This window comes from Galeopterus variegatus, unplaced genomic scaffold (genome assembly GCF_000696425.1).
Source record: "Galeopterus variegatus unplaced genomic scaffold, G_variegatus-3.0.2 Scaffold11126, whole genome shotgun sequence".
NCBI classification, from domain to species: domain Eukaryota; kingdom Metazoa; phylum Chordata; class Mammalia; order Dermoptera; family Cynocephalidae; genus Galeopterus; species Galeopterus variegatus.
This window is the reverse complement of record NW_007737237.1, coordinates 34,473-56,573: the sequence shown is the minus strand read 5'-3', so window position 1 is coordinate 56,573 and position 22,101 is coordinate 34,473. Positions and strand designations below refer to the sequence as shown.

Genomic DNA, 22,101 nt, shown 5'->3' with positions numbered 1-22,101 from the left:
GGCTAATATCCAAAAGACTGAGAATGATAAATGCTGGCAAGGTTGCAGAGAAAAAGGAACCCTAATGCACTCTTGGTGGGACTGCAGAATGGTGCAGCTTTTATAGAAAATGGGATGGAAGTTCCTCAAACAATTACTGATAGATCTACCATATGACCCAGCTATTCACACTGCTGGGAATATACCCAGCGGAATGGAAATCATCATGTCGAAGGGATACCTATACTCCAATGTTTATTGCAGCTCTATTTACAATAGCCAAGAGTTGGAGCCAGCCCAAATGTCTATCATCAGATGAGTAGATACGGAAACTGCGGTATATCTACACAAAGGAATACTACTCTGCTATAAAAAAAAAAAATGAAATACTACCATTCACAGCAACATGGATGGAGTTGGAGAAAATTATATTAAGTGAAACAAGTCAGGCCCAGAAAGAGAAATACCACATATTCTCACTTATTTGTGTGAGCTAAAAAGTAAATAAATAAATATGCAAACAAATGGTGGGGGGGTGTGGGGAAGAAGACACAACAATCACAACAATTCCTTGAACTTGTTAAAACAAGTGAACAGATATTAGGGGGGGGGGGGGTCAGGGAGGGGTGAAAGAGCAATTGGTAAAGGGACACAAAAATCAACTACATTGTATATTGATAAATTAAAATAAAATATGAATAAAAGAAAATAAAAAGAAATTCTAAGTAACTTTTTTCATGTGAAATTTGTGCAGAAATGGAGGGCAAGTAACTTAAATGAGACCTGCAGCAGAATTAGTATTTAGAAATGACCACCCAGTGATTACTTGCCATCTTGGAAATAAGAAGAAATGTTGTGCATGCTAAAGAAATTTGAAGTTTTTTTCTTCAGCATTGCACACACTTGACTCCTATGTTTAAAAAAGACATGTCAATTTGTCCTTGATTTTAACATCAACCTACCTTACAAGATGTGAAGTAATCATTTCCTAGACTGAGAAAGTTGAAGTGGAACAGGATGGCAGGTATTTACACAAGCTTGGTTTCAGGGATGTTCAGTGTGAGATGTCCTTTAGACACTAATGTGGAGATACAGAGGAAACAATTTCATATTCCATTTTGCAGTTTTTGGAAAAGAGATGAGCAGGCAATATTGATTTGGGGTTTCTCAGCACAGAGGTGGTATTTAAAGCCACGAGAATATTCAAGATAATTAAAGAGTGTGTGAAGACAGAAAACAGTCCAAGAAATTGCCCAAGGACAATTTNAGATTTATTAACTTTTGGTGGCGTACTTTCTTGGTTTTTTGTATTTCTGGTATCTTTTTGTGGATGTTTATTCATTTTGGCATGGGGTTTCACTGTGCACAGGTTTGACCCTATTAGCCAACTAAGGTATGGTTGTGTTTGTCAATTTGGTATGGCTACCTCTGTGACTGCTCAGTTGGCCTCTAGTGTCTTGTGTGTGTGGTTGCCTCGGGTCTTGGGCCTCTCCAGGGAGCCACCTCTCTGGTCAGCTTGGACTCTGCTGGGCTGCTAGATCATGGGGCATTACCACAGGGTGTGTGGTCTCTTTTGAGCTTCCACTTCCCATGTAGGAGTTCTCCCTGTTCCATGTGTTCTGGCCCTGGCTGCTGGATCACGCCCTGGTGGCCCCACAGGGTGTGTGTTTTCTGCCAAGTCTCCGCCTCCCTAGCCGGACGTCTCCCCGCTCTTTGCACACTAGGCGGGGCTGTTGAACCTCGCAGAGGCGGCCCGCAGGGTGCGTGTTTTCTGCTGAGTCTCCGCCTCCATAACCAGCCACTTCCCTGCTCTGTGTGCTCTTGACTAGGCTGGAGTGTGTCTTCTGCAACCCTCGTCTATCAGCCGGGCCTTTAAGCCCCTGCTCGGCACTGCCCCACCCAGGAGGTCTTTCAGATTTCTACTAGTCGTAGATGACCAGTCGCTCTGGGTGGCTTTGCAGCACTGTATAGGGCTTTCTCAGGACTAATCACCTTCCTCCTGTTATTGCGGTTATCTGTGTGCTTGTCTTATCTCCCACACCAGAGCGTGAGCTCCTTGAGGGAGGAGCCCACAGCACACAGTTCCTCTTTGAATCCCCCCGACACGGACTGACTCCAGCGCCCACCGCAGTCAGCTCTCCAGCAGGTTCAAGCGAGCTCGGGAGCACTCCAATCACACTTTTCCTAATCAGAAATCGGTTATGCATTTTTCCGAAATGATGGCCACAGAGATGTTATCTGCCTCCCTGTAACAGGAAATTTACCGGGGGTGGAGCTCAGGGTGCTGTGGAGTGATAATCTGCCCGGCCCGCTCTTCCCTGTCTTCCCAACGCTGGCCGGTTCTCCCCCCACCACTAGCCCCACCAGAGAACCGCGGGGGGGATGGGATGGGAGGCCAGCCTGCAGGCCCCGGGAGGCCCCATGCCAGGGCAAGGAAGTGGGAAGGCTCAGTGAGAAGCTGAGCCAGGTGAGGAGGGCAGGCCTGGCCGAGCTAGCCTGCTCTGCCCCCACCTGAGAAAATGGAGGCAGTCTCGGGCCGGTGACTGGCCCAGTGGGGAAGGCGGAAGCCAGACGGGCATCTGCCCTGCAAGCAGGGCCGGGCTGGGGGTCACTCACAGAGCTGAGCCTGCCGAGCAGCTCCCTCACCATTTCCGCATTGTCACCATCTCAGTCCTCAACCACTGCTGCCTCGGGCTACTCACTCGGTCCTGCAGTGCGTCTCGGGTGCTCCCAGGAATCCTCTTTTATGCCGGTCCTAAACCTCGAGTCTGTAGTTGCTTTTTTATAGTTGTAGATTAGTTGATCAAAGACTTATTCATTTTTTGTTGCTCTTGTAAATGCAAGTAGCACTCTGGCAGCACAGCGCACACCTCTCAGGCTCACGCCATCTTCTGGCGCCCCCTCTCCTGACCCTGTCTTGTGTTTTTTGATACTAGCCATTTTAATGTGTGTGATATGTGTGATGGGTGTGAGGGGATATCTCACTGTTCATTTGACTTACATTTCTCTTATGTTTAGTGAAACTGAGTATCTTTACATGTGCTTGTTGGTCACTTGTGATTCATTTTGGGAAAATGCTTCTTCAGTTCCTTTACTGATTTTTACTTGTATTATCTGGGGGATTTGTTGTTATTTCTGACTTGTAAGAGTTTTTCATGTATTTTGTATATTAATTTTTTATCATACATATGACATGCAAATATTTTCTCTGTTTTTGTATATTGTCTTTCACTCTGTTGAATTTCTCCTTTGAAGCATAGATTTTTAAGTTGAATGTAGTTTCATTTGCCTAATTTTGATTTTGTGGACTTTGCTTTTGGTGCTAGCATAACTATTTAATGCAAGTTTCATGAAATCTTTAAAAGATTAGGTCTTCACTAAGGAAAAATCATGTGAAGCTACCCTTTTTAAACATTTATTTGCAAAGGTTACACAGCTGATTCGTGGAGGTAAGGGAGAAATATTGTCTCTTCACTTCAGCAAAGCATGTAGTGCAAAATGCAGATAAATATTACAAAAAGTGTGCAAGGGGTATTAGACGTATTAGTGACATGTTGAATAATAGGCTGAAAGCTGCTAATATCAATTAAGAAACAGTTTTCTTGTAACCCTATTTTGCTTAAAGTTTGATAAATGAAAATATGCTGTATACTAAGATTTAGAGCTGCCACAGTCTTGGGATACATGCCAAATACCGGAATAATACAGTCAGGCAGGATTCTGGTCCTGAACAGCCAGAACAATAGGTGGAAAATAGTATGAGAAATTTAAGAAGAAACATTTGTTATTTTCTGTGGCGGCCTCTGAACACCAAATAAACAAGTACAAGATGGGGTAAGCACCACATTAAACATGAAACAAACCACCATGCAGGGTTTCAATCTTGCAGACACTCCTTATTAAGTGAGAGTAATTTCACTACTGTGGTTCAATATAAATCAAAACACCACATTATACCCCACGAGTATACAAAATTATTCTTTGTGAATTAAAAGTACATTTATAACATAATGTGAGGGCACTCAGGAGAGACTAGTCAACACATCTGGTGAACTACTGAGAGCTTTGAAGGTAAATCCTATGCTTTGAGGACAAGTTACAACTTCAATAGTTGAAGACAGCAAGTGGAGAGTAGATCAGCCCATCTCCAGAAGAGGTGACAGCTGCAACAAAAGCAAGAACACGGAAATCTACATTTTTGTCTTAGACATTTTTTTTTAATTCATAAAAACATTCAAGAAAACTAAGATGGAACATCAGAAGTCAGAATGGGCCAAGACACAGAGAGAAAAAAATAATGAAACCTGGGGCTTGAGGTTTTTATGCAATTTATTTACATCCCATGAGTGTCTGGGACCAGGCATTGAGCTGTATTTAAGACTTCATGAATACGATCCCAAAAGCACAGACAACCAAAGGAAAAATAAACAAATGGGATTATATTAAACTAAAAGGCTTCTGCATGGCAAAAGAAACCATTAATAGAGTAAAAAGACAACCAACAGAGTGGGAGAAAGTATTTACAAAATATACATCTGACAAAGGATTAATAACCAGAATATATAAGGAACTCAAACAACTTTACAGCAAAAAAACTAAGAAACCCAATTTAAAAATGGACAAAAGAGCTGGATAGGCATTTCTCAAAGGAAGATATACAAATGGCCAACAGACACATCAAAAAATGCTCAATATAGCACAGAAAGAAAAAAAAAGAAATTCTACCATTTACAAAAACATGGATGAGCTTGGAGAAAATTATGCTAAGCAAATTAAGCCAGACACAGAAAGAGAAATACTGTATGTCTTCACTCCTAAGCAGGTGTAAGAAAGAAGGAAAGAAGGAATAAAAGAAGGAAGAAAGGAAGGAAAAGTCCGCAATAATACGCTGCCCTTTCAAAGGAGACAACAAATCTGTGGTTACTAGATATGGAAAGAGGGGAGAGAGAGGTGGGTTGGGGAGAGATTGGGTAAGGGGCATAAAGAATAACTACATTTGGTAATAATGAATATGCTAATAGTATTGATTTCATCAACACATGTTGTACACAGATGATAGTAGTCAACTCTGTACCCAAAAATACGTATAATCAAATCAATTATGCTTAAATTTTTTTTAAAAAGTCAGTCTCAAAGTTTTTTCATAAATTTTTATGACATGGTCCCAACTATTCAGGAAAGCAGCCTGAAATAAAAGTTTAGTTCCTCACATTTAGCTAATTAACTTTTTACAACTTAGAACTATGCAAGATAATTATACATATTTATGAAAGATGTTGCTAAAGGTTAACAAAGTTTGAAAGCATTGTCCTATTTTACATACACTGTTTTCAGAATTTTTTTGAAAATTTGGATAGTGTTATTAATTAAATGTATTATGTGCCATGTTAATATTAATTTCACAGCTATATGTAAAGGCTCAGGATAATTTGTTTTTTATATCAGTAAGTCTATTTTACACTTGAAACATTTTAAAGGAGCAGGTTTAGGAAATAAATTATATGTCTTTGAACCCAAGAAAATTTGATAAATGTGGAGTTGACATCAGGAGGGTTTGATTAACTGTTCCATTGATTTTCTCCCTCACGACAGCCCTCAAACTCCCTGCTGTTCCTGGGTAAATATAGGTGGCCTAGACTTGACTCTGAGCTCTGGATTTTGAATAAAACATTGTGGATACTAACCTGCTGAGCTCTGGATTTTGAATAAAACATTGTGGATACTACCCTTTTTTTGCATGAAATATAAATATAAAAGAGTCTTAGCAAATATTTCCCAAGCAGAGCTGGATTCAACTTCCTCCTCCTCATCCTCCCCCTGTCTGACTCCTAATCATCCTTCCAGGCTGCTGGTTCCCTCCCAGCTCCCTGGCCAGCCCTCCCACTGGGACCCCTCATTCCCAGGTTCCTGGAGCTCTGATCCTTGTGCTGCTGGAAGGGAGCCTTGGATTGTTGGTCCTCCTTTCAATATGCGCCTTCTCTTTCAGACTAAACACAATGTGTTTTCTTATCCCTGGAAGGGCTAAGAACATACTAACCGATAGTTACCTGCTACCTGCTACCTCTCTAGAGGCTGAAGACTCCACCCACCCCCACCCCAGAAATGTCTATAAAGGGGCTGTTAACATTCCACCCACATCTCCTAAAGTTAGAGGAAGTACACTTTTGGGCCTTAATGGGCCAAAAGAAAACAAAACATTCACTAACAGACACATTAGAAGGTAAAACCTTTATGGAAAACAACTTTATTGATTTTCAGAAAGTGACATAAATTTAGTGCCTTTCCTTCCTGACCTGTGGGCTTAGCTGTAGCTGAATATGAGTTTCTGAGCAGCAGGGCTTTAAGCAGAAGTGACATGTCCAGTCTCCAGCATCTGAGATGTCCACTGTGTCACTGTCCATATGCAGGGGCTCTGGTAGAAGTCACACCAAGGCCTCCATGTCAATATTCATCAGAAAATAGATCAGGGTAGTCATCAAAACTAAAATGAAAAAGAATAATGCTTTCCATGGAAGCAATGACTCCACAGCTAGGGTGATAGCAAAGTGACTTCTGTGAAGTTACCGAAGGAGGAAAGTTGAACATTTTAATTCCTGATTGGTTGTATAATCTATCTTTCTTCCATGAACCAGGTTTTAGAACAAATGCTTTTGTCGAAATAATAACTAATTAATTCAAATTATATTTGTTTGCCTTACACGATACATACAGAATACTCAGGGTTAAAAATTTTAACATATTCCTCTCCGTTAAGTACATCTGTTAACACAGCAAAGTGACTTTCCATCCTTTCTTCTTTCAAATTCTCAATAAAAGCAGAAACTGATTCTACCTTGTTTTGAACAAGGATTATAAAGCAGAGTCTATTTCCAAGAAGCTTACTACACTGTGTAGAGATATATACAGCTTGATAGAAACACAAAACATATCATGATAAAAAATTATTACTTGTGATTAAGGTATTTAATAGGTAGCAAGAATTACTGATTACCTGCCACTCTGTGACTCTTTGAATAATATTCCTATCATACTCTTATTTTTCTCTATACTAATAAAAATATTAGCACTGATAACAATATATCTTTCAGTTTTTGAGTATCTACAATTTTACATTCTGCTAATCACTTTTCATACATTATCACATCTATTTCTATCATAAATTAAAATTTCCACAGGGGAAAACAAATGTATTCCTTGATTATCTTCATTTATTTATTTATTTTTATTTTTTATTTTATTTTTTTGACAAGAACAAATTGAAGTATTTACAGTATGCTTTCAACCATAAACTTGACACACTAAGATCAAAGTGTTTGATCATATTTGTATAGTAGTATTTTTCCTTCTAACTTTCTTTTAATTTATTTTTTTATTTTATTTATTTTTTAATTTTAATTTGTCAATATACAATGTAGTTGATTTTCATGTCCCTTTACCAATTCCTAATTTTCTCCCTTCCCTCTCTACTCTCCCACCCATCAACATCATATCTGTTCACTTGTCGTAATAAGTTCAAGGAATTGTGATTGTTGTGTCTTCTTCCCCCCGCCCACCATTTATTTGTTTGTACATCTATTTATTAGTTTATTTTTAGCTCCTACAAATAAGTGAGAACATGTGGTATTTCTCTTTCTGTGCCTGACTTGTTTCACTTAATATGATTTTCTCTAAGTCTATCCATGTTGCTGCAAATGGTAGTATTTCATTTTTTTTTATAGCAGAGTAGTATTCCATACCACATTTTCCTTATCCATTCATCCCATGATGGACATTTAAGCTGGTTCCCATTGAAACATAATTGATTGTACAAATCTGTGGGGTATCATGTTGTATATCACTACTTGTGTGCAATATGTGATGCTCAAATTAGGATAATTAGTATATTAAACATTACACAAAGTAATCATTTTCTGTGACCCCTTATCAATTTCTCACTGACTCCCTTCTCCCCCTGCCTCTTTCCCACCACTGGTACCTTCAGTTCTGTTCTCTCCCTTTGAAAGTTCTACATATTATTGTGATTGTTGTATCTTTCTTTCTTTCTTTTTAATATATTTGTTTATTTTTTAGCTCCCACTCATGAATGAGTACATGTGGTATTTCTCTTTCTGTGCCTGTCTAATTTCACTTAACATAATTTTCTCTAAGTTCATCCATGTTGCTGCAAATGGCAAAATTTCATTCTTTTTTATGGCCAAGTAGTATTCCATTGTGTAGATATACCACACTTTCCTTATCCAGTCACCTGTTGATGGACACTTAGGTTGGTCCAACTCTTGGCTATTGTAGATAGAGCTGTGATAAACATGGGAGTGCAGGTATCCCTTCAACATCATGATTTCCACTCCTTTGGGTATACACTCAGCAGTAGGATTGCTGGATCATATGGCAGTTCTATCTGTAATTGTTTGAGAAACCTCCATACTGTTTTCCATAATGGCTGCACTAATTTACATCCTTCAGAAGTTCATGGAAAGATCTGTATTATCTTTTAATTTTATTTTGCCATTATCTTATTGAAGTACCCTTGCATTTGACATTTCTCACATTATATAATGTTAGATGATGAAAACATAGTAAAGGATTTTTTTTCAGCTGTAAATTCTCCCCACAGTGGGGTCTTTTCCCCCACACTCTTCCTTTGGATTTTAATCTCTCTTCTCTAAGACTTCTTCAATCTCTGCCTTGATATCTGCATTTCAGAAAATTAAAGTCAAGTGTTTCTATCGTCTACACAAATGTCAGCCTATCTGAAGGCAATAAAGTGTTTGAATACTGAGAAAACAGTCAGTGAAAAGGAAAGAAGAGATTTGAAACCATTAAAGACAGGGAATTGATGGGATCTAGGGAATAATTCCATATGGTGGTGGTGGGAGTTTCTAGCAATGTTGGAGATGCCTTTAACCTTATATGAATTGAGTGGAATTGGAAGAACATGATGTAAACTTGGTATGGAAATATTTATTTAGGAACATTGGTAACATCCACAGTGTATGTCCACTATACAGTTATAGGAAAGAGAGGCCTCCAGGAAGGTGTAGTTTCAGCAATGATACTGACTGCTCAGGAAATTTCCATGGAATTAGGCATGCAGGCCCATGTGGGGAAGTCCATGCTGACCCTGGGCCCCTCACCTTGTAGAGAACAGAGCTATGGAGTGACACTAGGAAGAGAGTTCTAGAAACGTTCTACCTCATCTGACTCAAACTGACCTCTGCCTTCCAAATATTGAGGTAACTTTTAATACACATCCTACATTCCTCCTCAGAAAATAAATTGTAGGAATATATTAACCAAGTTCACTTACAGTTTAGCCTCAACATATCGCATATTTCTGTTCAGGCCATCTAGGACTTTCATGTCCTCTGAAGACAACTGGAATTCAAAAACCTATCACAGGAGCAGAAAATTTTTATTATTTTTAGACTGCGTAATTGCCAATTTGGAAAATCCAAGTGCATCAGAATGAATAGTGCAAACACATCACTTAAAATATTTGAGACATTTCCAAAAGTTACGAAAGACAGCAAGAAAACACTCAAGAGGTTAATGAACACCGGGTGAAAAATAAATAGTAATCAAATACTTGATGTAATACATTGAAACTGCACAACTGAAGAACCAGGGGAAGAAACAAAGCTGACATTATTCAATGATGGAAGGGTAATGGACGTAAACATGCAGGAGTATTTTGAGGCAAATGTTACAAACATGTAAGATAATTTAGTAAGTCTAATGGATGCAGTTAAATTTCTGAATGCCATTGATAAACAGAATAGAGAAAAATGTTTCAAGATAATTTAAGCCAAGAATTGTCCAAATATAAATGATATCATATTCAAAGGACTCAGAATCTAGCCTATAAGGCATTTCACTGTCTCAATTTGGGACACTGAAAACATCAAGAAGATTGTAACTAATTGCTAACATATTGAACCAAATATATTCATAAATCCATATCAATAGCCTAAAAGAGTAATACAAAGAAAAAGAGAGAGAGAATACAAAATGAAAACAACTTGGAAATCTATGAATCTAGGTAAAAGGTGTTCATTGCATTATTCTTTAAACGTTTCTGTACATTTGGAAACTCCCCAACTAAAAATAAAAAAGTTAGCATAAGACTGTCTAAATTATCAGTTTTCTATAAATAAATCTAATAAAATACATACAACTGTATTAAAGAAGAAAATTACAAAAGGTAATAAAATATATTAAAAGATTATCAATGTAACTGAAAATTCACATCATGATCATGGATTAGAATCTCAATATTGTCAAAAAGTTATCTTCACTTCAAATTGATTCACATTTTCAATGCAATATCATACAAACACTTAAAGACTTAGTCTTTTCTACAAGTTAATAAGTGAATATAAATTTCATGTACCAGAAAAATTAGCCAACAATAGCCAATATACTCTTAAATAAGATGAACTGAAAAACATTTTATCATTCTGGACAGAAAGACTCATTTTCCACCATAATTAAGAATGTACAGGAAAGTAAGAAAGTCACTAAAGAGAAAAGAGAAGCAAGAAATGTATTGTTCTTAATGGAACTTCCTTGTATACGTTTGTATGTTTCCACCATAATTAAGAATGTACAGGAAAGTAAGAAAGTCACTAAAGAGAAAAGAGAAGCAGGAAATGTATTGTTCTTAATGGAACTTCATTGTATACGTTTGTATGTGTGTGTGTGTGTGTGTGTGTGTGTGTACGCCTGTATGTATGTATAATTGGACCTTTTTTAATATAGTATTAAATTTTTCAGTTGAATTAATGACCAGGTATAGAAGGAAAACTATAACAATTTTGTAAGTAATCATAGTAAAATATTGTTGCGTTCCCAATATAGGAAAAGACACAACACGAATCTACCACAAAGGAAAAGCATGAAGTATTTGACTGCATTAAGAGTAGAAACTATTCTTTATAAAGTATTTTAACAAATAAATTCAAATCTAAAAAATAATAAATAACCAGAATATACAAATGTGGTAGATCGATTATAAAAATGCCCCCAGTACTTCACATCTCCCTGTCTCCACTGTCATTGTTACATGACTTTGCACCCCATTTCACTGACAAATGGTAGCTATTCCCTCCCCCACCCCCAACCCTTGAGTGTGGCCTGGTCTGTAACTTGCATTGGCCAATAGATTTACTGGCAGCAATGATGTGCCAGTTCTAATCCTGGAAATGAAGAGGATTTGCAAGAATCCACCTGCTTCCTTGGGATTGTGGATGTGATGAGAAGAGACCCAGGATACTTGGCTGGAGGATGACAATCCATATGGAGAAGAGCTGAGGATTCCCTGACAACAGCACAGATGACATCCTGGAACAGAGCTGACTCCTTGTCCTGCACTCACTGCAAACACTTGAAGAAGCCCAGCCAAGGTAAGAAAACTCACTGAGTCTAGCCTGCACCCAGGCTAATTTTACCCCATAGAATCTTGAGCTAAATAAATGGTTTTTGTATTAACTTCTATTTTAGGGGTAGACTGTTTTACAACTGAAACCAATAGTATAATAATGGTCTCCACTTGAAAATGAAAAGGACAGACAACCTATTTAAAAAGGCAAACAGTTAAAGAGGGGTTTTAAAAAAGAAGAAACAGTCAATAAATATATAAAAACTAAATACATGAGTATTCAGAGAAATACAGAATAGGACCATTATAATTTGTAGGCTGAAGATCACCTTATCCAACACATTTCATTTCAGAAAATGAAGAAAATGAGATGTCGCTTGCGCAGGGCTACAGAATAAATTGATAACTTAATGCTGAAACCCAAAACTCTGTTTTATGTCTAATATTGATTCTATCCAGCCATGATACATCTCATATTGTAGAGTAGGAGGAAACCCTTTTAAATGATCAAAAAACACATTCATAGGAAATTCCAGGGAAATCGACTTGGCTCAAAGAAGTCTTGAGAGCCTTACAAAGAAGCACAAGCCTGCAGGGGGCTGTGCGGGAGCCCGATGCCCACAGCCCCGCTCATCACCTGCAAGTTTTCCTTGATGCGCTTCTCATTGAAACTCTTGGCCAGGACCACCACCCCACGCTGCAGCTGGTAGCGAAGGGCAACCAGGGCTGGAGTCCGCTTGTGCTTTTCTGCCATGGCACGAAGAACTGGATCACTCAAAAGAACCGGGGAGTTTGGGTCCACCCTGGAAGGAAAGGCAGAAATGCTGAACTCCTGAGGCTGAGTATTCTGTTTCACAGGAGACTCTCAAAACAGACTGAGGCATCTACCCTAGACCAGAGCTTCTCAAATGTGGTCCCTGGACCAGATGCATCAGCATTATCTGGGATCTTGTCAGGAAGAGAAATTCTACCCTCCCCTTGAGCCATTTTAGAATTAACCCCAGGAAACTGAGTATGGCATGATTAAAAACATTTCAACAAGATGATGTTCAGTTCAGCTCCTTTTTGTCCTTATTACCACTGGTTTTCTCGTTGGCCTCCCAGAGCACTATAGGCAACCAGAACAATGTCTTTTGACTTGCAGAAATCCAGCAGTTTGCTCTGGTTGAGATAAGGATGACATTCCACCTGTAGATGGACAAGAGAGAAAAGTTTATTATAAGAAATACTAATATCAATATTTCTTAAAAGATTAAAAGTAAAAGAAGCTGAATAAAAAACCATGTGACATTAACTTTGAAGTGAAAATATTAACCTCAACTAGTGATCACCTTTTTTAAAAAAAAAAAACGTAACCCTGTTTCTTGATACATTGAAAAAAAAATTTTGTTCTTGATAATGAGAAACCACATCAACCAGATTTTGGTTTCTAAATAAAATTTTGTCAACTACAAGAAGAAATGGCAAAGGCCACATCTGGGACAGGGCAAAAACTCTTGGTGTCTTTGTTCTCAAATTGTACCAAAAAGTAAGAATTTGATCAAACACTCATGAAAGCAAGACTGAGGAATAAGAGAACTGGTTCAGTAGAGATCCCACAGGTGATATTTGGGTAGATTTCAGCATCAAACAGAAAAAATGAATAAAATCAGTACAGCACATAAAGTAGATAAAAATCCATGAGTCCATAGTGAGGGATATACAGAGAGAAAGAGATAAGGTTACAGAAAGAACAAAAATATTTTCCCACATAGATGGTGATAATTTCAGTAAGGTATTTCTCAGATAATTGATAATTAAAGGGATGGTACTTTAATACCCAGTGTTATAGGAATAATTGTAATTTATCCCAACATGATGAGGAAATTGTTTTATTTTTCAGAATAATTTCAAATGAGAAATGTAAAAAAAGTAAGTGGTTAAACAGAAAAATAATTATTTACAAACCCCAATGAAATAACTAATCTTGACTATCAACAAGTACTAAATCATTATGTGAAAATTTGTTATGGAATATGATTTCCCCTGTTGACAATTGTAGCCCAACATGCGATTAGCAATTGCAAAGGGCAAAACATATGTCTTACTTAAGCAAGTGATCAAAACCAACATCACTAATAGTGGGACAACCTGAAATTAAGTGCCTCCTACTGGGGTACAATTTCAGTGACACAGCATGCCCAGGACACTTTGTTGCCAATGATGTCTAACTTTAATATAACAACACATTAAACTTCTAATTTTTTGAAACTTGGGATAGAGAAACAAGTTGTCTAACATGGCAGGACAACAGTCTGATAAATCCAGAATATTTGACATTACCTGTCTGGATGTATAAGGAAAATGTTGGTGGCCATTCTAGGTTGAAGAGCTTGAGAAATAATATAAAAAGCAATACATAAACCACAATTGTATCCTGGTTAAAAAGAAGAGCAACATAAGACATTTGGGGGAAACAATCAGAAACTTGAACCTGGACTGGATAGTGGATGATATGAGAAAATTTTCTATAACTTCCTGAGATATAATAATGGGACTGGAACTGGAGGGGGAGATATCTTCATTCCTATGACATGCTTTCTGAGTTCTGCAGGGGTTAACTGTCAGGTCTACAATTTATTTTGTAGAAGGTGGGCAAAATTTACACATATGTACACAGATGTACCCTTATATTCCTATATCTACCTATATTTGGCCAGGTGGCAAGATGTCAACAATTGTGAACATAGGTGAGAAAATATGAGTGGGTGTTCAGTTCATTTTCATCAAATTTTTTTCTGAATATCTGCAAATTATCATAATAAAAATGGGGTAAAATATTAAAACTACATTCAGCTTTTTAACATTTATATTTGAAAATCATGGTGCTATATTATTATATATCAAATTCAAAACTTTTGTAAGCTATATTTTCTAACTGAGGACACCCACTCTTTGACTCCAAATTGTTAAAAAGTAAATTACAGCACAAAACCAGACACAGAATAAACAGATGTGTTTATAGAGTTGATTTAATAGCAAAAAGCAGTGAAGAGACTCAAACTAAAGCATGGTCAGTCTCAAGGTCAGCTCTATGTTCTGCTAAAGTTCCTCAGTGTTGATTTCATCCAGAATAAATAGGTATCACCGAAAACAAGTAACTTCATCCCTCTAAGTTGAATGACTTTCATAGAATCCAGTTAATATTTTCCTGTGTTTATTTTTCTGCAGAAGAACCCTAAAAGCAGAGGTACCAAGATGTAGGACACAGGCATTCAAACCCCATATAAACCTTACCACCTATCTCTCTTATTTTCATTCATTCTTTATTTACCACTCATTCCATGTTCTCATGGCCTCCTTCCTATATACAATTTTCTTATTTTCATTCATTCTTTATTTACCACTCATTCCATGTTCTCATGGCCTCCTTCCTATACACAATTTCCTCCAAGTCACTTTCACCCATCCAGTCCGTGGTCATCCTGCACACCTCAGAGAATTTCCACTTTCTCACGAGATCTGATTGATTCCAGCCCTCCCTGGTCTCCTTTACCTCCCCAAATTCTAATACAAGATTCAGCATTAAGGTTTTTCCACCTTTTTCACTAAGACTTTACCAAGCAGAGATACAATAAATGGTCCTCCACGCCGTCTAGACAGAAGCTCTGCTCTGTAGAATCTCCTGTTGCACAAAGGTAAGAGGAACAGGAGGGAAGGACGAGTGGACACCTGGCAGCAGTACAGAAAGAAGGACATAAAGAATGGGAATGAGAGGAGGCTGAGGTGCTCACCTGGTTGCAGACGGGCTTGTACCTGAGCCCTGGCTTGTTGAGGATCATCTCTAGCTGCCTGCGGTTAAAGTTGGACACCCCAATGGACTTGGCCAATCCTGCGTCCTTACACTTCTCCATGGCCTGGGGAGGAAGGGGTTGTGAGGAATTATTTGTGCACTTTTCTGCAGATCAAGAAACCCCACTCTCCCAGGTGTCAAGTGGGAACCAGATCCCCCCCTCTTGGCTTTCTCCTCTGTACTGTTTCTTCAAAGCACTCACCTCCCACGTGCTGCAGAGATCCAGTGTATCAAATATTAATTTCCCATGTTCATCTCTTGGATGCGACTTCTCTCCTGGCTGGAATAGAAGCAATTATTTCAGAGATGCCATAGTAAATATCTCCACCATCTGCTGTGCTTCCAGGTATGTCTAGGGCTGGGGCACTAAGCTCCATGAAGTACGTGGTGGAACATTCCAGACAGTGATATTTGCAACTTTGTTTGCACATGGAATTGTAAGGAATGTCTTTAGAAGACAGGATTTCTCTAATTTCTCACATTTTTTATATGTTTTAGAAAACACCATTTTCTTAAGTCCTGTGGGAAACTCGTTGTGACTCAGTTTACACTTGCCTGCACCTGTACTTTACTCTTTGGAAATGCCTGTCTTGATCTGGGAAAGCCAGCAAGTTACATGATTTTATTTTCAGAATAACATTTTCAGTCTTGACCCAGTTGGGATGATCAGAGCTCTTCATGCTCCTGAACACATAATAGTCCAAAGGCAAGCAAATGAGCGAAACATGGTCAATCGAGGTTTGTTTCAAGATTAATTTGGATGAGGGGAGACCCAGAGAAGTTCTCAAGTGCTAATGACCAGGAACCTTGAATTTCCATAAAGCCATATTTGCCACCAATGGAAAAGACTAAGATAAAAATCAAGCAAACATGTGGAATGCAGAGATGAGGGGTGGAGGAAAAGAAATATTTCTGAAGATGACTTTAAATCTTTAAATGCAGCTATGGCTTGGTCTTCCCACTTAATTCAATAAGCTCTTTTTCATAAACTAGATCAAATATACATAACCCAGTTATTAATGAATAACTGCCATGTACAAAACTCCATCATGAAGACAACCAACAGGAGAAGCAACATTTCCCAAGTCCTATGAGGGCCTCTAGGTTTGACCTACCCACAGTGAGCACCACCAAATCTGCTTCCAGCTTAAACTGTGAGAGATGATGGACACCGTTTGTGCACCTTGTGGGAGGCAGTTTCGTGCTCGGCACAGCTGCAGGAAACTCTGGGTCTGTGAACATCCCCAAGAACCTCAGGGGCCGTAATCAGGACTGTGCCTTGGACATGGCCATTGCTATTTCCTCAGGTTTTTGAGGCAGAGACTTTGAGGTTGTTGAAATTTCTTCTCTTGGTGGTAGGAAGTGGGTCATTAAAAATTCAAAAATTACTCAATAAAAAGGGTATCTGGAGCTCTACTTAGGTTTCTTCTCTAGTGTAAAAACTCCTACATCTTCCTCAGAAAAAGCTTATTTCAACCATCCATGTAAATGATATTTATGCTGACAGCATAAGTGAAATAGATTAGATCACACAATTGCCTACCTTCAGAGACATTGGGAAATGAATAAGGTAGAGGTCAACATAGTCCAGTTGAAGTTTTTTTAGTGACATTTCCAAGGCTGGTCGCACCAAATCTGGTCGATGAAAAGTGCACCAGAGCTGCAGAGGTTAAAGAATGAAATTTAAAGTTGATACTACAGCCAATTTAGTTGATCTGAATTACCTAATATTTAAACTTTTTTCTGCTAGTTGTAAGCTGATGATCACAGGCATAAAGTATTCCCTTCCTTCTTTTGTTTCCTATGATCTGACCTCCCTATTAAAGTTCTGTTATATGTTTGGTTATATTTTTAGGATATCTACTGAATATGGAAAGAAGTTACTCAAGGCATAAAATTTTTATGAAAAAAATAATAATGATCATAATCTGAATTATATTTGATTGACTTTACAAAACAGTTCACAAACTGTTCTCATTCCCTCACCCATGAGCTTGACGGGGAAGAATTAGTATCACTTCTGTTTAGATAACTGAAGGTAAAATTGTTTAGAACATGTTAACACTTGCTGGGCACAATTCCAGATGCTTTAGCTACATCTGGTTTAATACCCAAAATGCTGTCTTACATTTTTCTGTCTTATTAACACCTGAGAATTGAAATTCATAGTGATAAGAAATTTTAGAAAGTCACCCAGGAGATGAAAAAGCCATAATTTGATCACAGTTCTGTTTGATTGTATAGTCCATGATGATTTGAGCTGAGACTCAGAAAAGTAAAATGACTTTAACATAAAGTTACAAAACTTAGGCATCCCAATAATGAAAACCCATCATTGTTCTCTGTTTTCAATCCTAATTTTAATGCATAAATGGGTGCCTCAGAAAAGTAAAATGACTTTAACATAAAGTTACAAAACTTAGGCATCCCAATAATGAAAATCCATCATTGTTCTCTGTTTTCAATCCTAATTTTAATGCATAAATGGGTGCAAATGAAAGCTATATTGGTAAGTAATAATTCACCAGCCACTGAGAGAATGATACAATCGTCATCTTCAAGTAATTATATGAAATAAATGTGCACACAAGCACACCACATACACGGTACCTTTGAAGTGTAGAATATGTCCTCTCTCTTCACAATGCCCTCTGCAATCTTGCTTCGGATGGCCAATCCAACCTCCTCTTCATTATTGTACAAATAAGCAGAATCAATATGGCGAAACCCGGCTTCTATTGCTAATTTAATGACCTCCACAGTTTTACTCTTAGGAACCTAAGGAACAAACAAAGGTAGTATTTGGAGTCTTCATTATTGTACAAATAAGCAGAATCAATATGGCGAAACCCGGCTTCTATTGCTAATTTGATGACCTCCACAGTTTTACTCTTAGGAACCTAAGGAACAAACAAAGGTAGTATTTGGAGATCCACATGATTGAGAGTTAGTGTGACCTTCACAAGCATCAGGTGTTCCTCATGTCTTTGGTTAGCTCTGCATATGAGGTGATGAACCCTTCCAGTTTGCCTGGATCATTCCCAGTTAGTAATAAAGGTTGGACATCCCCAGGACCCCTTCAGTCCTGAGCCATCACTGGTTGAGCACTGGCATTGAAGCTCCCCAAGAACACCTCCTGGTTCAGTGATTTGCTGGAAGAACTCACAGAACTCAACCTAATGTTGTAGTCATGGACAATAGTAATTAGTGAGGTTAAAAAGTAAAGTTAATACAGAGTAAAGGGGTATGGGACGATATGTAGAAGGAATCTTCAAAATTCAATGAGTCCTCTCCCAGTGAATTCACACAGAACACACTAAATTCCCCAGCACTGAATTTTGAGAATACACAGAAAATACCTAAAAGAGGAACCCTTAAGAAACTCAAGTCTTAAGCCTTTCACCACAGGCTGGTTGCATAGACACAACTGCTGAGTAAACAACAAAATTCAAGTTTCCCCAAGGAAAGCAGGTATACAAAAATCCAAATATTTGTACTAGTAGTTAAGGTACAGTCGCCATCATCAACAGTTAGGAAAAGGTGAGAAATCCAAGTTCCTAAATGCCATCCAGGGTCTAGACTGATAATAAGCACTTCTATGGACAGCAGTCTATTAAATGAAGTCTTTTCTAAATAGACATTCTTTATGGATGACAAAACTAAATACTAGGACTGTATATGTATATTCTAAGGCTATAGATTTACACATTAGAAATTAACTGCAGTCTATGAAGGGTTAGAATGTAGGTGGCAGCGCTGAAAATCAAGTCCATTTATTTTAGGTAAAATACAATTAGAGTGAAATTTTAAAATATTGGCTTTTCTACTAAATTTAGATAAATATTTGTAAGTGCACTTGTTAAAGAATGTAATGGTAAAGGATACAAACTTTTCCACTTCTTTTCAAGAATTTCAAAAGCTTTCTTTATTTTTTAATGAAATTACAAGAGGTACATTCTGGGTCCTCAGGACTCTCTCCTGATCCCTGTGCTGGTCTTTTCTTAGGTGTACAAGCACTTAGAAGATCACCAAGGATGGAGCTCCAGTGGTGTCCTTGATCCTTCCTTCTCTTTTATGACACTTTGCACTACTAAGTAAAAACTCATGTCAACTATGTTTCCTTATGTCTACAAATGAAAAAAGTGAGACTCAAAGTTTAAATACCTAGCCTCTTGTCACACAAGTAGTATGAGGACAGCACTGGAATACAGATTTTTATTCCGTTTAGTGAACTATGCATTTTGCTTCTTCATGTTAGAGGACCACATCTACCATTTTGATTCAAATACAATGTATATTAACACAAACCAAGAATTAGACTTGTCCTTGTCAGGTCGTAGTTTGCCTCAAAATGATGTTATAGTTTCCCTTCAGGTAAATTTCCAGAGGGGAGAGTAGTCCTCGGAAATTGTATTGAGTCCAGGTCCAGTATATGCTGTTTGGTGCTCAGCAGGATGCCCCACAGCAGGGCTGCCATGTTCCCCATTATTTCTCATGCAACCCAAATCCAGTAATTTTTACCACAAAGATTTCTCTGGATCATGGGCACTTGGAAGGAGGAAAGATTTTTGAGTTATAGAAATAAACAGAGAAACCACTCCCATTACAATCAACCTCCAAGAAAGTGACCTGACATGCAGTTTCCCTGACTGCTGAGTTTCAACTCTTCTGCCAAGCTGGGAAACACAGGAATAGGAGGGAGGACCAGAGTTCAGAATAATCAGTGGGTGCCAACATGATTCGTTTCCAATACAGAACAAAGTCTGACCACCTTTCCTCTTTGTACTTGGCATAGCTCTAGCCTGTTGAAACCAAGAACCAAAAGTTAAACCGGCAAAGTCACACAGGAAGAAGAATTTTACAATGCACTTCAGCTTACACTTCTCCCGGGTCTATTTTCTTATGAACTCTCAAACCGAAGACACTGTTGTTACCTCTGGAGGTGCACAGGTGCCGAATCCCAGGGCAGGAATGAAGTGACCATCATTCAGTTTCACATTCTGACGTTTGGGATCCATCACTGTCTCCCCTCTGGCTAAACAGAACTTGCTTCTTTCCTTTGCCTTCACGGATTATATGAACACTCAACAGGCAATATCACAGCTACCTGTCCAAAGGTTAAGCAAAGGCATGTAGGAGGAGTGAGTTTATAGCAGTATTCCACAGAATTACAGGAGAATTGGAGCAAGATTATGTTTGTTATAAAAGGAAATTATCAAATAAATTATTACATACACTTAATGAACTCTTTAACCTTTCCAGAGTATAATTTCTAATCAGAATCCACACATATTAGGAAAATACTACAAACTATTTAGTGAACAATGACAGACCATATGTTAAACTAGATAAAATCTAATTACATACACTTAATGAACTCTTTAACCTTTCCAGAGTATAATTTCTAATCAGAATCCACATATATTAGGAAAATACTACAAACTATTTAGTGAACAATGACAGACCATATGTTAAACTAGATAAAATCTAACCCATGAATCTTTTTTGTTGTTTTTTAAATGATGAAGCTACCTCTGAGTGTGTATCATTTGAACAATCACCTATCTCACATCTCATACCACACACACTAACAAACACACACACCATTTAGGAAAATGACTAATGAGGATTTTTTTTAAAAAGTGACTGTCAATAAAGAGTCTAAAGTTAAAATTGAAAATAAATTTTAATTTTTAATTTTCCTATAGTGTAACAATTTTGTTTCTTCTTTTTTTGCTTTGTAATATGAATATTCAGTCAATTACAATCAAACTGTCCAAAGGAAAGTCAAGAAGACCATTTGGAAAGTGGCAAGAGAAATGTAACTCATAAGGTACAGAGGTCCTGGATATTAAGATTGCTATAGACTGGGAGCAACCCCCAATCTCACTGAAGCTTAAGCCTCACTGTAAATGTAGAGGGTGGGAAATCCTATTGTGGTAATTGAAAGGTGGGACCTTAAAGAGGTGATTAGATTGTAGGATCATGCCATAGCAAACGGATTGCAAACAGTGGTCAGGAGCATGGTTCTGAGGGCTTTAAAAGGTAATTGCATGAGGAACTCTCTCTCTAGGCTCTATGTGCTTCCAACATCTTGCAATGTGAGACCCCTGGGTCACTGTTGCCACTACCAGATGGACTTTGGACTTCCCAGACTATCAAATTGTAAACAATAAATTTCATTTTCTTTATAAATCACCCAGTTCCGGATATTTTGTTATAAGCAACAGAAACAGACTAAAACAATGATCAACAGGCTTTTCTTCAGAAGATTTGTAAAATGCATAGCATGATATATTAAAAGTGATCAAAGAAAAAAACCTGTCAATCAAAAATTCTATCTCTAGTAAAAATGTCCTGCAAAAATGAGGAACTTTTTAAAACAACTCAAGATAAACAAAGGCTGTAAGGATCTGTTACCACTAAAACTTCCCTAAAAGAAATGCAAAAAAGAGTCATTCAGGTTGAAATGAAAGTAAGCTAGACAGTAACTCAAAGCCATATGAAGGTGATTGATGGAGTTTGGATGTTATTGTCCCTCCAAAACTCATGTGGAAATCTAATCCCCAATGTGGCAGTGTTGGGGGCTGTTTCAGTCATGGGGGTGGATCCCTCATGAATGGATTAATGCTCTCCCTGGGGAAGTGGGAGTAGTGAGTAAGATCTTGCTTTATTAGTTCCCCTGAGATCTGGTTGTTTAAAAACACCCCAGCACCTCCCCTCTCTCTCTTGCTTTCTCTCACCATGTGATCTGCTTGTACCTGCCAGCTGCCTGCTGCTTTTCACCATGAATAGAAGCAGCCTGAGGCCAGCAGCTGATGCAGCTGTCCCAGAATCATAAGCCAAATAAACCTCTGTTCTTATAAATTACCCAGTCTCAAGTATTCTGCTATTCCAACACCAAAAATGGACT

General features: G+C 38.0%; 1 protein-coding gene across 1 annotated transcript; it reads right to left on the bottom strand.

Moving 5' to 3' along the window:
- Positions 1-16,601: 16,601 nt before the first annotated feature.
- On the bottom strand, positions 16,602-20,206 carry LOC103610427 (aldo-keto reductase family 1 member C4-like). The gene is made up of 4 exons (XM_008594598.1): positions 20,123-20,206; positions 17,799-17,966; positions 16,732-16,848; positions 16,602-16,643 (listed from the first exon to the last, which is right to left on the bottom strand). The coding sequence occupies exons 1-4, from the start codon at positions 20,204-20,206 to the stop codon at positions 16,602-16,604; spliced, it is 411 nt and encodes a 136-aa protein (XP_008592820.1).
- Between the last annotated feature and the right edge of the window lie 1,895 nt (positions 20,207-22,101).